This window comes from Neomonachus schauinslandi, chromosome 2 (genome assembly GCF_002201575.2).
Source record: "Neomonachus schauinslandi chromosome 2, ASM220157v2, whole genome shotgun sequence".
In the NCBI taxonomy this organism is placed as follows: domain Eukaryota; kingdom Metazoa; phylum Chordata; class Mammalia; order Carnivora; family Phocidae; genus Neomonachus; species Neomonachus schauinslandi.
The window spans coordinates 133,435,660-133,449,666 of record NC_058404.1 but is presented as its reverse complement, the minus strand read 5'-3'; the positions used below and the strand labels follow the sequence as shown (position 1 = coordinate 133,449,666).

Here is a 14,007-nt window from a genome sequence, read left to right as displayed (position 1 = left end):
CCTCAAAATCCATAGAGTACCCTTTCCCCGAGCCCTGAAATCACTTTCTTTTGCCTTTCTGCTTTTATCTTCAGTGTAGTCACTACAGATATAGTGGTGCTAGTCACAGTTACTTTCCCCTTCATTCTTCCTCAAGCTTTCTCCACTACTGTATATATTTGTCCTCTTTAAAGTCCAAAGGGTAGCCATACAGAGGGGTAGAGATCTGTGGTAATTATCTGTATGTCAAGAACTGTACAGAGTCTGTGGTCTTACTGGACTTGCAAGCTAATAAACCAGCCAATTACTGTTTCTTGGGTGCTGGAAGAAAGTATGAAACTCTTGGATCAGAGACAAAATATTTTTTGAGTAACCGCAAGCAGCATGGGCATGGTATTGGTGTCAATTCCACACATCTTCTAAGTCTCCTGAAGATGACGTATGTGGGCCTAGTGGATTCCTGAACATGCAGTGGGTTGTATTACAGGAGGGGAATACCATGAGGAGAAGAGAAACCCTCCCCTTTATGGCATCCTGTAAGAAAACCTGCTTTTTATTTGGAGAGAGAGGTTACCTCATTCCTCAAGCTTTCTCACCACAAACATAGCCTTGAGAATTGGCCCAGATAAAAAGCAGTCAGTGCCTTGCACTTCTGGGGCACCCAGGAAGAATATACAGGGCCCATGGCAAATTGCTTCTCCCAGCACTGTATACTTTAGGCAGACTCCCTTTTCTCTCAAGTACTAGCAATGATAAGGTTGCATACTAGTCCTCTGCCTCCAAGGTGCTGTCATTTTGACAGTTTTTCACATTGCATGATAGTATCCTTATAATCCTTTAAACAAATATATTTTGTCTAGGTTTTCACTTTAAATAATTTTTTAAAAAATATGTATCAAGGGCTTCAAATATACAAAATGTAGTGATCTATAATTCCTAAGTTATCTTTGAATTATCACCTGAGTGTGACAGTGAACTAAGTAATTAGATCATGAATATTACAAGTGTTTTAAATGAGAGGGGAAATGTGGTAGTGTGTTAAACTGAAACCCAGAGAAAAATCATGTAAAGAAGTGATTCTTGGGCGCCTGGGTGGCTCAGTTGGTTGGGCGACTGCCTTCGGCTCAGGTCATGATCCTGGAGTCCCGGGATCGAGTCCCGCATCGGGCTCCCTGCTCGGCAGGGAGTCTGCTTCTCCCTCTGACCCTCCTCCCTCTCATGCTCTCTGTCTCTCATTCTCTCTGTCTCAAATAAATAAATAAAATCTTTAAAAAAAAAAAAAAAAAGAAGTGATTCTTAATCTTTTTTCAGTCAAGAATATCTCCCTCCAGAAAATACGTAGATGAAAATTGATACAAATTTTGTCTACAGCTTCAGGGGTGCCTAGTCCCCCCTGAAGCCCATCTAAAATAAAATTCCTGAGGCTCAATAGTTAGCAAATGGTTCAAAGGGTATTTAAACAAACATCTTAATTTGGAATTTCCTTTTCTTTCTTCTTTTTTTTTTTTTTTTTTTTATGACACAGAGATGGTCATCCAGTGGTCCCAAGTTCTAAGAGGTCTGCTGTTTCAACTCCACAGTCAACCAAAGCCAATGGTAAGGATACATTCATTTTATGATACAGGTAGTTATGCAGAGATAAATATTTTTCCTCTATTTCCTATCAGTAAACTAAGAATATCAGTGGTATCTATCTTTTAAGTTTATAATGAAGCATAAATACAATAATAATATCTGAAAAGCTTATCATAATGATTGTCACATAATAATTTATTCAGACAGTTACTGAATCTCTTCATTGTACCAGGCATTGGTCTGGTCATTGTAAGTATGGCAATGAATATACAAGTATCTGCCTTACATTTTAGCATAATAATAGAAATTGTAGTGTTAGTAATTGTGGCAGTCGCTAACATAAATTTAATGCTTATCCTGGACTAAGTATTCTTTTAATTGCTTTAGTCCTCACAACAACCCTGTGAGAACAGTGTTAACTATAATCCTCCATTTAGAAGGGGAAACTGACACAGAGAAGTTTGACAACTCGCCCAAGCTCACAGAGTTAATAAATGGTAGAGCCAGAATTTAAACCTGGGGTGTCTGATTCCATACTCTCATTTACATAATTGGGCTCAGTAAACATAGCTTTTATATGCTAGTGTTACATCAGAAACTAATGATGTACTGTATGGCGACTAATACAAAAAAATTACAAAAATAAATAAATAAATGCTAGTGTGAATATAATAAGAATGATAGACACAGGGGAATGTGGTTGAAATTAATGTATTTGAAATGTGAATTCAGTACTTCATACATAACTAAACTTTTAGGTTATCAGGCAGTAGTATCTAAATACCAAAGGAATCTCACTACTGCAATTGTGATTTATCTACTAAATACTGAAGCAGAGCTCTTCCCCTCCTCCTCTGTTATCTTGAATGCCTTAGGGATCCTGGCTGCTCTCTAATAGTTCCAGTTCACATTAGAGTCGGACTGTCTCACAGAATAGTCAGGAGAGCATTTTTCTAGTAACCTCTGGGTCGTCTGTAACTTTCAGAGCTAAAGAGAACTGTGCCCTGACCCCCTTGTAGAAACTGCCTAGTGATCTGTCTTAATGGGGTTCTCTGACTTGACTCCCACAGAACCGATTTCTTTATGAGTTCTGAAAATCATATAGTTATCAATATTAGGAACTCTCTTATAGTGATGGGATTATAAAATGCCATAGCCATTTTATAAAACAGACAATTTCTTAAAAATTTAAACATGGGCCTCCCATATGATCCAGCCATTCCACTCCTCTGTTTACTCAAGAGAAAAGAAAGCATATATCCATACACAAAAAGCATATATCCGTACAGCTTCCTTTGTAAAAGTCAAAATCACAAACCACTCAAATGTCCAAAAACGAATGAATAAACCAATATATCCGAACAGCAGACTACTACTTAGTAATGAAAATGGTCTGTTGAAACATATAGCAACATAATCAAAATAACCTCAAAATAAAACCTCGGAGTGAAAGAAGCCAGACAGAAGAGAGTTTATACTGTATTATTCCATTTATTCAAAATTATAGAAAATGCAAATTATAGTGACAGAAAGCAGATTAGTTGTTGCTTAGAGACTGAGAAGGTGAGGGGCAGTTAGGGGAACAGGAGGGAGAGATAACAAATAATAAACTATTATGTTTTGTACTATTCCAGGATGATTTTTTGAACCAGTAGTTTATTATTAGTATGCTTTTTTCAGTATTTTTCCTGGAAGTTAAGTAATGTATTATATCTCCTGGAAATGATATTAAAAGGCATTCTTGGCTCTTTGTAACATCATCCACATAATTATAGAAATTCATCCCTACAAATTTCATGTCAACCTTCATCTTTCTAGATGGAAACTTTTTAAAGAATTATTTATTTAGGTATGCCTGAGTGGCTCAGTTGGTTAAGCATCTGCCTTCAGCTCAAGTCATGATCCCAGGGTCCTGGGATCGAGTCCCGCATGGGGCTCCTTGCTCAGCGGGGAGCCTGCTTCTTCCTCTGCCTGCCTCTCTCTCTCTCTGACAAATAAATAAATAAAATCTTAAAAAAAAAAAAAGATTTATTTATTTATTTGAGAGCGTGTGTGCACACACAAGTTGGGGGAGGGACAGAGAGAGAGATTCTCAAGCAGAGTCCCTGCTGAGTGCAGACCCCCACACTGAGCTCAACCTCACCACCCACGAGATCATGAGCTGAGCTAAAATCACCAGTCAGCTGCTTAACCCACTGAGCCACCCAGGTGCCCCTCTGGGTGGAATTATTTTTAGGTCATTCTGTATTTTTTTTCTATTTTTTTCCTTTTTAACTTTTCCAAACTCTACTGTATCTTTCAAAATCTCATAAAAATATAATTTTAATGAAGCAAATTATTTTTAAATATGACTTTTTAACTGTAAGAGACATAATTTCATTTTAGTATATGTATTGAATCTTCATACTGATGGCTAAGAGTTAAAATTAACATTTGGTTTAGACATATATTAAAAGTTCTATTTAGTTGTATCCATAACTTATTTTACTGTGTTAAATTGATAGCCTTTATGAAATGATATACATGGCTTGCTACCTTCCCTTAAATAGTAAAGTGAGTATAGGTCAGCACGTGTGATACCTCTCACATTCAGTCAGGATAATTTATATTCAGTGTCTCACACTAAAACCATTCAGCTCAAACTGAGCTCTCACACAAACTACAGTATTTTCTTTCAAGAAATTAGCTTTTTCCTTGGAATAAACCCTTTCATAATATTTGATTCCATCTAGTTGGTTTTAAATCTCTTTGTAATACGACCTCTTCCAGTGTACTAATAAAAATAAGACACATGCACAGAAATGTGGGTTTTCCTTCACTATTTTGATGTCCCTACTGTGGTTCCAGCTGGCTCTTCCCTGACTACCTATGTTGTCCCTTTCAGGTCATCACCCTGTGGAGCCTTGCCACAAGCCTGCCCTCACTCCTAGTAATTCATTCTCCAAGGTAAGGAAAAGGCCACCTTCTTCGTGTCATGCTTCCTTAGCTGAATAACCAACTTGTTTGTCTTGAACCAAACTGATTTCACATTTGAATATTTGCCTTTTTTAGATACATGTAGTGATAGTAGGAATCTATTTTAGCGAACTCATAGCCTTGCTAAGTAAAGCACACAGTGAACAGCCCCCACACAAGCAACCCTCCATCATTTAGCACATATTTAGCTCTTATATAACTAATTACTTGTATAGATAGCTTTAGTGCGATCTTTTTATTAATGTGCACAGTTCTTTTGGTTGTGTCTCACATACCCAGAAGAGAACATACATAATTAAGAGTAGAATTGGTCCTTTGGGTTAGTGTTGAGCAGCAGTGACTCTCAAATGACAGTTCTGTACTGTTAGTACAGATGGTACTGACAAAAGATAGAGGCTTATTTGCTTTTTAAAAGATACGGAAAATGCTTCACCACATAATCAAATGTGAGAACCTAAGTCATTTAAGATTAGCACAGAAAAATCTGGAGGTGATTTAACGAAACTGCTTTAATACGTAACTAAATTCCACTTTGAGCTTTCTCTTTAAGGCCTTATGTATTCCCATTCGTTTGGTTAGCATTTCTTTTTATGATTTTCTTCTGGCATGTAATGTACATTCTAAAATGATCCCAGCTGGATCTTCATTTTGTGGAATTGTTTAATCCCACACACATCCCATACAGTCTATTCAGAACCCCACTATTTGAAAGTCTTTCCATGTAAGATCCAGAGCTGAGGCATTGGTCTCCTAGGAATCTGAAAACCCTATCATCTCAACAAGATTTCTGGATAAGAGCTGGATTTAGCATAGAAGGAAAATTTGGTGACCAGAAAGTCAAAATTCTATGTCTTTCAGCTCACTGGTCCAGCAAATCCTGAAAAGATATTGCAGTAGAAGAATTATTAGGCAGAAATGATTGGGACACGTAAATAATTGAGGTACAACAACACCCACTACTCCCTGTTTATTCATAAAGTCTACAATTACACACAGCTGGAACACCGGAATTTTCACGTATATCTAGTGTTAGTCATGCTGTATGGTGTTCATTTTCTTTTTAAATATCAGCATGTTGTTGAAAAGGAGAAGGGGAGGATTTCTGTTTAAATTAATATGAAACTCTTAGAAACTAGGATCTCTGTTACTCATGATTTCAAACATTTTTTTGTTGGAGTTCAACTCTTTCAGGAAGTCTCTCAAACAATATTCTGTCCTTGATGCTAACGTCTGTACTATGAATTTCACGTAAAGATTGGAGTTTCACAATCCAGTAAAACTTGACATTATGTAACCACTAGTTATGAAGAAATAATTCTGTCACATCTACCATTTTTACTTTTTGTCTTGATAAAAAGAATAAGATCTTCAGAGCAAACCACCTTTTATTTGTATATAATTATTTTAATTTATTCTAATCATTTAATTTTGCATTTTTGCTCAAATCAGTTTTCTTTCAATAGGCCATGCACCATGAAGTGTTCACAATTTACCATTGAATTAGAAAGTTACATTCTATTCAATAATTAATTTATAGTTATGCACCCATTGTTACTTTTCTTAAATTGAGGTGAGATTTAGCCTAGATTTGAAAATCTTTATACCCAGCAGTTGACTAGAATGATAAACTAGAGTGTGTGTCCAAGTCACAGCTTCACAAATACTTTTAAAAGATGATTTTTTTCCCTTTCCCTCAACTTCTGAGTTTAATGATCCTATAAAACTTTCCTAAAAAGTTTTATGAAAGATAAGTCCCATAAGATATGCCTCAAAAAAGAAATTTCTGCAGTCAAACAGATTTAAGAAATACTACATAATAGAGTTTTCTTTGGCAACTCAAAATTCATAATAGTAAACATTGTGAGAATTCTTGGAATAAAAATAATGATTTGATGTTATGTAATCTGTTTCCAGAGATTTTCAATGATGGAAAGTCCCGTCCTCTTTGTACATTCCATTGTACTGATGTTTCCTAGAAACACTGATCTATTATGGGCAGATATAAAATGGATTTTGTACTAAGAAAGAGGGAGAGAAGGACATGGTAGGGAAATCTACGGTCCCTCCCTAATCTTGGAAGTTAGTAATACAGTAAACTAATGATTTGCTCTGGTTTCATACTTTAGGTTAATGGGGAAAAAATAATTGAAGTTTTGTACCCTGAAGGAAAATGTTCTACTTATCAGATGAAGGGATCAGCAAACTTGATTCTCTCCAAAGGTAGTTTTCCAAATCAATCGTCCAATTACTCTAAATGCCCTAATAATTCAGGTAACAAAGAAATATTAGGTATTGGGTTTACATGTTTCTATAGTGTAAAATGGAAGGATTGTTGTTCAAAGAAATAAAAGAACAATGTAAAATTTATTGTTAGCTGCATTACTGTATAAATGTACTGTATTCATTCTCATCTCTAATGTTAAGAATATTTTTAAATGATAGAAAAGATGGCTGGTTTTGGGTTTTTTTTAAGATTTTATTTATTTATTTGACAGAGACACAGCGAGAGAGGGAACACAAGCAGGGGGAGTGGGAGAGGGAGAAGCAGGCCTCCCGCCGAGCAGGGAGCCCGATGCGGGGCTCGATCCCAGGACCCCGGGATCATGACCTGAGCCGAAGGCAGATGCTTAATGACTGAGCCACCCAGGCGCCCCAAGATGGCTGTTTTTGTTTGATAGTGTTGCTTATATTCTTTGAAGCAGCAATTCTAATAAGTTAGAAAATATTTCTTGAGGATGTTTGGGCTGCCCTATTATATCCTTAATCTTTGTAAATTTTATTTCATTTTTTTTTAAGAGAGCGTGTGCGCACAAGAGCACACATGGTGGGGGGGCGTTGGGCAGAGGGAGAGAGAGAGAATCTTAAGCAGGCTCCACACCCAATGCACCGTGTGATGTGGGGGCTCGCTCGCATGACCCTGATATCCTGACGTGAGCCAAAAACCAAGAATTGGACCCTTAACCAACTAAGCCAACCAGGCACCCCAGTATACCCTTAATTTTTGTAACATAACTTCTTTAGTTGAATTTCTTTCATGAATTAATAATTTGGGATTAATTTAGGAAAATAATCATTAAGTTATTGATTCACAGACATAGATTTTGGTTTATTTAAGTTGTATTTGTATGGTCTTTTGTCATGGCAGCCAGAGTCATGTTGGGACTAGAAATGTCTAGGTTCCACAAGTATAAATTGCTTTTCCAGTCCTGGCTGCTTTTCAAAGGAGATGCTTAAAATTTGAAAGACCTGCTATCTTTGATTTGACACGGTGTCTCTTTCTTATATCAATATTTTTAAAGTAAAATCTCACGTAAATTCCTGTTTTTCAAGAATCTAATGTACAAGAAGATGATATCTATGATGATCCTCAAGAAGCTGAAGTTATTCAGTCTCTGCTGGATGTTGTGGATGAGGAGGCCCAGAATCTTTTAAACCAAAATAATGCAGCAGGAGATGCCTGTGTTTCAGGTAGATGAACCAGAGTGAATAAGCCGGTATACTAAAGAGTACAAGAAGGCCTCTGGGGAGCATTTTAACTCCTTTTGGCCCATTTATTTCTCTCCCAGGTTCATTGAAAACCAATGGGCAGTTATCTGAAGGGAGAGCAGAAGATACAGACTGTGATGGTTCACCATTACCTGAAGATTTTACAGAGGTAAGGATAATACCTAGATAAACACTCTAGGATGCTGTATATTGTTAGAATTATGTATCTCCTTAAGCTTGCTTTCTCTGCTAAGGCTTTAACCTCTGCCTCCCCTGCCTCCACCATTTCTGATTCCCAGCACTGCTCACCCCCTGCCCTGACCCTGGCATTCACAGGTTTATATGTATTTCTCTGGTTCCCATAGGCATTCGCGTTTGTAACCTGTCCTAGTGTGCTTGGACTGCCATCGCAAAATACCACCAACTAGGTGGCTTAAAATACAGAAATTCATTTTCTCACAATTCTGGAGGCTGAAAGTCCCAGATCACTATGCCAGCAGGGTTGGTTTCTGATGAAACCGCTCTCCTTGGCTTGCAGAGGGCCACCTTTTCACTGTGTCCTCACATGGCCATTCCTCTGTGTTCATGCACTCCTGGTGTCTCTTCCTTTCCTTATAAGGACACCAGTCCTGTTGGATTAGGGTCCCATCCTTATGACCTCATTGAGCTTTAATTACCTCGATAAAGATCCTAGTCTTCAAACATTATCACATTGGGGGTTAGGGCTTCAACCTGTGAATTGGGGGATCACAATTCAGTCCATAACATAGTCTTTGCTTTAACCAGTTATAAAATATAATTAAGTAAAATTTCATTCACAATAGTTAAAAACAAATAAAAGCTATAGGCATAAATTCAACCCAAAATGTGTAAGACCTATATTATGGAAACTTTAAAGCTCTACAGAGAAGCAAAAGAAATATTAAATATTTCTATTCTTTGATAGAAAAACCTAAAATTTAAATATTCCCTAGATTTACCCATAAGTTAAATATGGTCCCATAAAATATTTCGACTTTGTTTTTTTTTTTTAATGAGAAGCAGAGTGGTTTGCCAAAATGATTTCAAATTTCACTTGGAAGAAATTAGGATGTAAAACTGTCCAGTACAAATCTAAAAATTAAGGTTCAGCGGTGCCTGGGTGGCTCAAGCAGTTAAGCATCAGCCTTTGGCTCAGGTCATAATCCTGGGGTCCTGGGATTGAGCCTCATGTCGGGCTCCCTGCTCAGTGGGGAATCTGCTTCTCTCTCTCCCTCTCCTCCTCCCCACCACCCCCACTCATGCTCTCTCTCAAATAAAAGGTCTTTAATTAATTAATTAACTAATTAATTAAAGTTCATATCATATAAGTTGTTCTACCACCAAAGTACAGATAGATCCCACAAACTTGCACTTTGAGAATTCAAGATGTTTAAGACCAAACATTTTGGGGCAGTACATCCTTAAAATTAATATATTGACACTTGAATATATGGGACTTCTGCTTCAGAAGAGATGTTAACTAAGAGTAAACAAAACAAAGAAAGTAAAAAAACAATTCAGGAAAGGAGGAAACAAAGTACTGAGATAAAAACATGAAGTTTCATTTGTATCAAACTCTAAATGTGTTAAAATCACTATGGAAATTATATTCATAAGCAGACAAATTCAAAAAAGACAAATATGACTAATCTCCATAGCTAAAATGAAGATTAAGCCAATATTCTGGAAAAGTTTTCTGTTTCATCCTATATTTCTAGAATATTGCGTATATTTGAGTAATTTTAAGTTTCTTACAACTTCCTAAAATACTCAATTTTTCATAGGTGCATCTCTGGGTTCACTATAAATGAATTGTAGATTATTTACTGAATTGGTTCTTAACATTGTATTCTACAACCCTGGAAGTTTTGTGGATTTTTTTTTTTAACTTTTATTATTGAAATATAGTTGAAATACAATGTTATATTAGTTTCAATTATACAACATAGTGATTTATTTTATAACTGAAAGTTTGTACCTCTTAATCCCCTTTACCTATTTTGCCCATACTCCCCCTCCACCCCATCCCCTCTGGCAACCACCAGTTTATTCTCTGTATTTATGAGTCTGTTTCTGTTGTTTGTTCATTTATTTTTTAGATTCCACATCTCAGTGAAGTCATATGGTATTTGTCTTTGTCTTATTTCATTTAGCATGATATTCTGTTGGTCTATCCATGTTGTCACAGATGGCAAGAACTCATTCTTTTTTATGACTGAGTAATATTCCATTGTGTATATATACTCCATCTTTTTTATTCATCTGTTGATGGACCCTTGGGTTGCTTCCATATCTTGGCTATTGAAAATATGCTGCAATAGGGGCACTGGCTGGCTCAGATGGTAGAGCATGCGACACTTGATCTCAGGGTTGTGAGTTCAAGCCCTGTGTTGGGTGTAAAGATTACTAAAAAAAAAAAAAAAAAAAATGCTTCAATAAACATAGGGGTACTTCTTTTTCAGATTCATGTTTTCATTTTCTTTATGTAAATACCCAGTAGTGGATTACTGGATTATATGTACAATCCTGAAAGTCTCAGGGTTTTAACCCTATGGGCCAAAAGTTAAGCTACTAATCATGGTATTATAAAGAGTGTAGTATACTGCGTAGTCATTTGTCACTCTACTGTAATTTGTCACTCTACACTTGACTACCTCTTAATGAAATACTTAAGGCCAGTGTCTGAGTCTTACTTATGAATGCCAGTCATATACATAGTGTAAATCATCATCTAATCTTTCAACTCTGTTCATTTAGCTATTACTGAACTTGTTTGACTCTAATTAAGCTGGGGATAACAGACTAAGAAGGTATGTCAGGGTTTTTGTCCTAAATTTGCTTATATAGTCTAGTAGTCAATTTGGGAGTTTTACACATATAAATAAGTAAGTGTAATTTTTAAAATTATAGTAAAAACATGTCTTGGTAAATGTTTATATGGAATTCAGAGAGTGTCTTAAAGAACTAGGAAATAATAGGGACCATACAGGAGTGGATGTATATGTTATTAAAGCTTCCTAGAGAATTAGCCTTTTAAAGGTGTTTGATAGGTGAGAGGCTATGGGAAAGAGCATTCCATACTGAGGAGTTGCTTAGCAAAGATATGAAGGTTTGGATCAGCCTGGGACTTTCATGGCAGTAAATCATTGCAGGCAGGGTGTCACGTGGTGTCTTGAAAGCTAGGCTGAAGAGATAGGCAGGGGTAAGTTCAGCAAGCGACTTAGATGCTGTGCCAAGAGGTTTGATCTTTCTACATCTCAGGGCAAACAACTTTGCTGGGAGAGGTAGAAACACATGAGGTCAAAAGAGCTAGGATGAAAAGAAGAAAGGCGTGTCCTGCAAAGACATGGCATCATTTTGCTGAAATACATCTGTGTGATTCCTATGTTATTTCTAATTCTTGTTATTCTTAAAAAGTTTTTAAATTTGTAGTTAAACAGTACAAAACTTTCAGTGGCTTTCCATCACCTATAAGATAATCATGCTTGACTCTGGGATCCTGGCTTTATGGGAGCTCAACCAATGTAGTCACACAGCCCTGAGCTTATAAGAGGTCCTCTCTTATTTGTAAAATAATGCTGTGTCATCACCATCTTGAAATTCTTAGTAATTTTTTAACAAGAAATCCCATATTTTCAGTTGACACTGGGCACTACAAATGATATAGTTGGTCTTGGATCCAGGAGATATTTCTATTTTTCAAGTTGCTGGATCTGGATTCTTTGAGCAGTAGGATAACAAACTAACCTTCACATGGGCTGGCCATGATAAAAGTCCTAAATCTTTTCACTGAGGCAGTACTAGAGCTACCTCGTGTTCCAAAGAGCCTACAATCCAGAATGAGAAGAGACACTGAAAGCCCATCTCCTTAACCCAATCCTCCCTCCTGCACAGGTGAACTTTGCAAAAATAGTGGGAAATTGTTATCACTGTCATTGGTATCGTACAGTGTAATGGGGAGGACAAGAGAATGATCAAGTAAACACCCAAATAAACAAGCATTTACAAGTTGTGATAAGGTCTATGAAGTTGAAAAAGAAAAAAAGTGCTGCAAAAGAGAATAACCAAGGAGACCTACTTCAGACTGTGTGGTTAGGGAACATCCTTAGAAGGAAAGGACACATTGAATAAAGAAAAAGTACCTTCCATAGGAAGAGCTTTTTGGTGAAAAGAGGTGAGCGATTTTGAAGAGCTAAAAGAAAGACCGTGGATTTGAAGCCACAGGTAAGTAGAGAATAAAACCAGATGGATTGTAGAGGTAGACAGAAGCCAGGTAATTCGGGGTCTTGAAAGGAATTTCCCATTTGTTAAGATAATTTGTCCTAATAAAGATTGAAATGTAAGATTTATTAACCATGTTAGAATGAAACTTGGCATCTTCTAATTGTAGCAAACTGCTCCTGCAGTATTTGGGTCTCTGAGACACCATCTCCCATTACAGTATGAGCTGATTGATCTATGTTCTCCATGGAGAGACTCCTCATTTTAATAATAAAAGGGAGGGGCACCTGGGTGGCTCAGTCGTTAAGTGTCTGCCTTCAGCTCAGGTCATGATCCCGGGGTCCTGGGATCAAGCCCCGCATCAGGCTCCCTGCTCTGCGGGGAGCCTGCTTCTCTCTCTCCCACTCCCCCTGCTTGTGCTCTCTCTCTCGCTGTGTCTCTCTGTCGAAAAAATAAAATATTTAAAAATAATAATAATAATAAAAGGGAAAGATAATTTAACACATTGAAAATTACTAGGATATTTCTGGAGAGCCCATTTTCAGATTTTAAAGTTGAAGTATTGTAGGGTGCCTGGGTCATGATCTCCAGGTCCTGGGATCGAAATCTGCATTGGGCTCCCTGCTTATCAGGGAGTCTGATTCTCTCTTTCTTTCTCTCTCTCTCTCTCTCCTCCCTCTTCCCCTCACCACTGTTCATTCTCTCTCTCTCAAATAAATAAATAAAATATTGAAGTAGTGTAAAAGCATAAACCAAATATGCATATCTAAATAATCATAGTTTAGCTTTTCATCTTGCTTTTTCCTTACCTCTATACTATTAATATCCCTTACATAAGAAATGAAAAGCCAAAATGAGTGTGAAGGTGAAGAAGTGGAACCAGCAAAACCTCTTGGGTCACTGAAGGTGCCTTAGCCACAGTTTGACATTAATTGAATGTCATATGTGTCTTTGTTACAGGAGGATGGACATAACAGTAAATATAGGAAATAATTAACAGGAAAAAAATGGAACATTCCAAGATTGATTTCTTTTTTTAACAATGGGCTAATGTGATTTTTATTTCTCTTTATTTTAGTCTGTCAAAATGAATGGCTGTGAAGAATATTGTGAAGAAAAAGTAAAAAGTGAAAGGTAAGAAAATAATCTTTTAAAGTATAACAGTTCCATTCCTTTTTAGAAGTGCTCTGAAGATTTTCATTTAGATGCTGCTTTTGAAATTAATTTATTCTTTTCCAATAAAAGGAGAATATTTGACTAAATTATGGACCTATGGTTGAATATTAAGGGAGGTTTTAGTGACGTGTGACAATGTGTTTGTTAAACGAAGTATATCCTTGACCACGGGAAAAATGAAAGAAAGGTCTAAAAGGGAATGTGCCAACAATGATTATAGTGATTATCTCCTAGTAGGGTTAAAATAAAACTGAAGAAGATAAGAAACATTTTAAAACCCCACAGTTTTGTTTCTTTTTGAAAACAGTTTCTAATACAAAATAGGATTTTTCCTGATACATTGTTTAATGTTTTAAAAAGTTATATATATAAGTTGGCCAACAAAGTGATTGTACATAAATAAATTTTGCTCCATATCAGATGATAACCTAACAATCAAAGGGAGCTACTTGCATTTTCCTAGAAAAGCAAACTGACTGAATTTTGCACTAAATAAAATTAGACAAGGGGGTACATATTATTAATGTAGAAATGCATACAATTTAAATTTAAAAGATTAGCAGATATCTGGGC

General features: G+C 36.5%; 1 protein-coding gene across 5 annotated transcripts in view; it reads left to right on the top strand.

The window, feature by feature from the left end:
- PTPN13 (protein tyrosine phosphatase non-receptor type 13) overlaps positions 1-14,007 on the top strand; it is a 153,400-nt gene that overhangs the window by 122,991 nt on the left and 16,402 nt on the right. For all 5 annotated transcript variants that reach the window (XM_044912918.1, XM_044912919.1, XM_044912917.1 and 2 more), the window contains 6 exons: positions 1,505-1,575; positions 4,439-4,500; positions 6,657-6,750; positions 7,861-7,998; positions 8,097-8,185; positions 13,337-13,392. In XM_044912918.1, the coding sequence (XP_044768853.1) occupies positions 1,505-1,575; positions 4,439-4,500; positions 6,657-6,750; positions 7,861-7,998; positions 8,097-8,185; positions 13,337-13,392 (510 nt within the window). The remainder of the gene's footprint in view (positions 1-1,504; positions 1,576-4,438; positions 4,501-6,656; positions 6,751-7,860; positions 7,999-8,096; positions 8,186-13,336; positions 13,393-14,007) is intronic.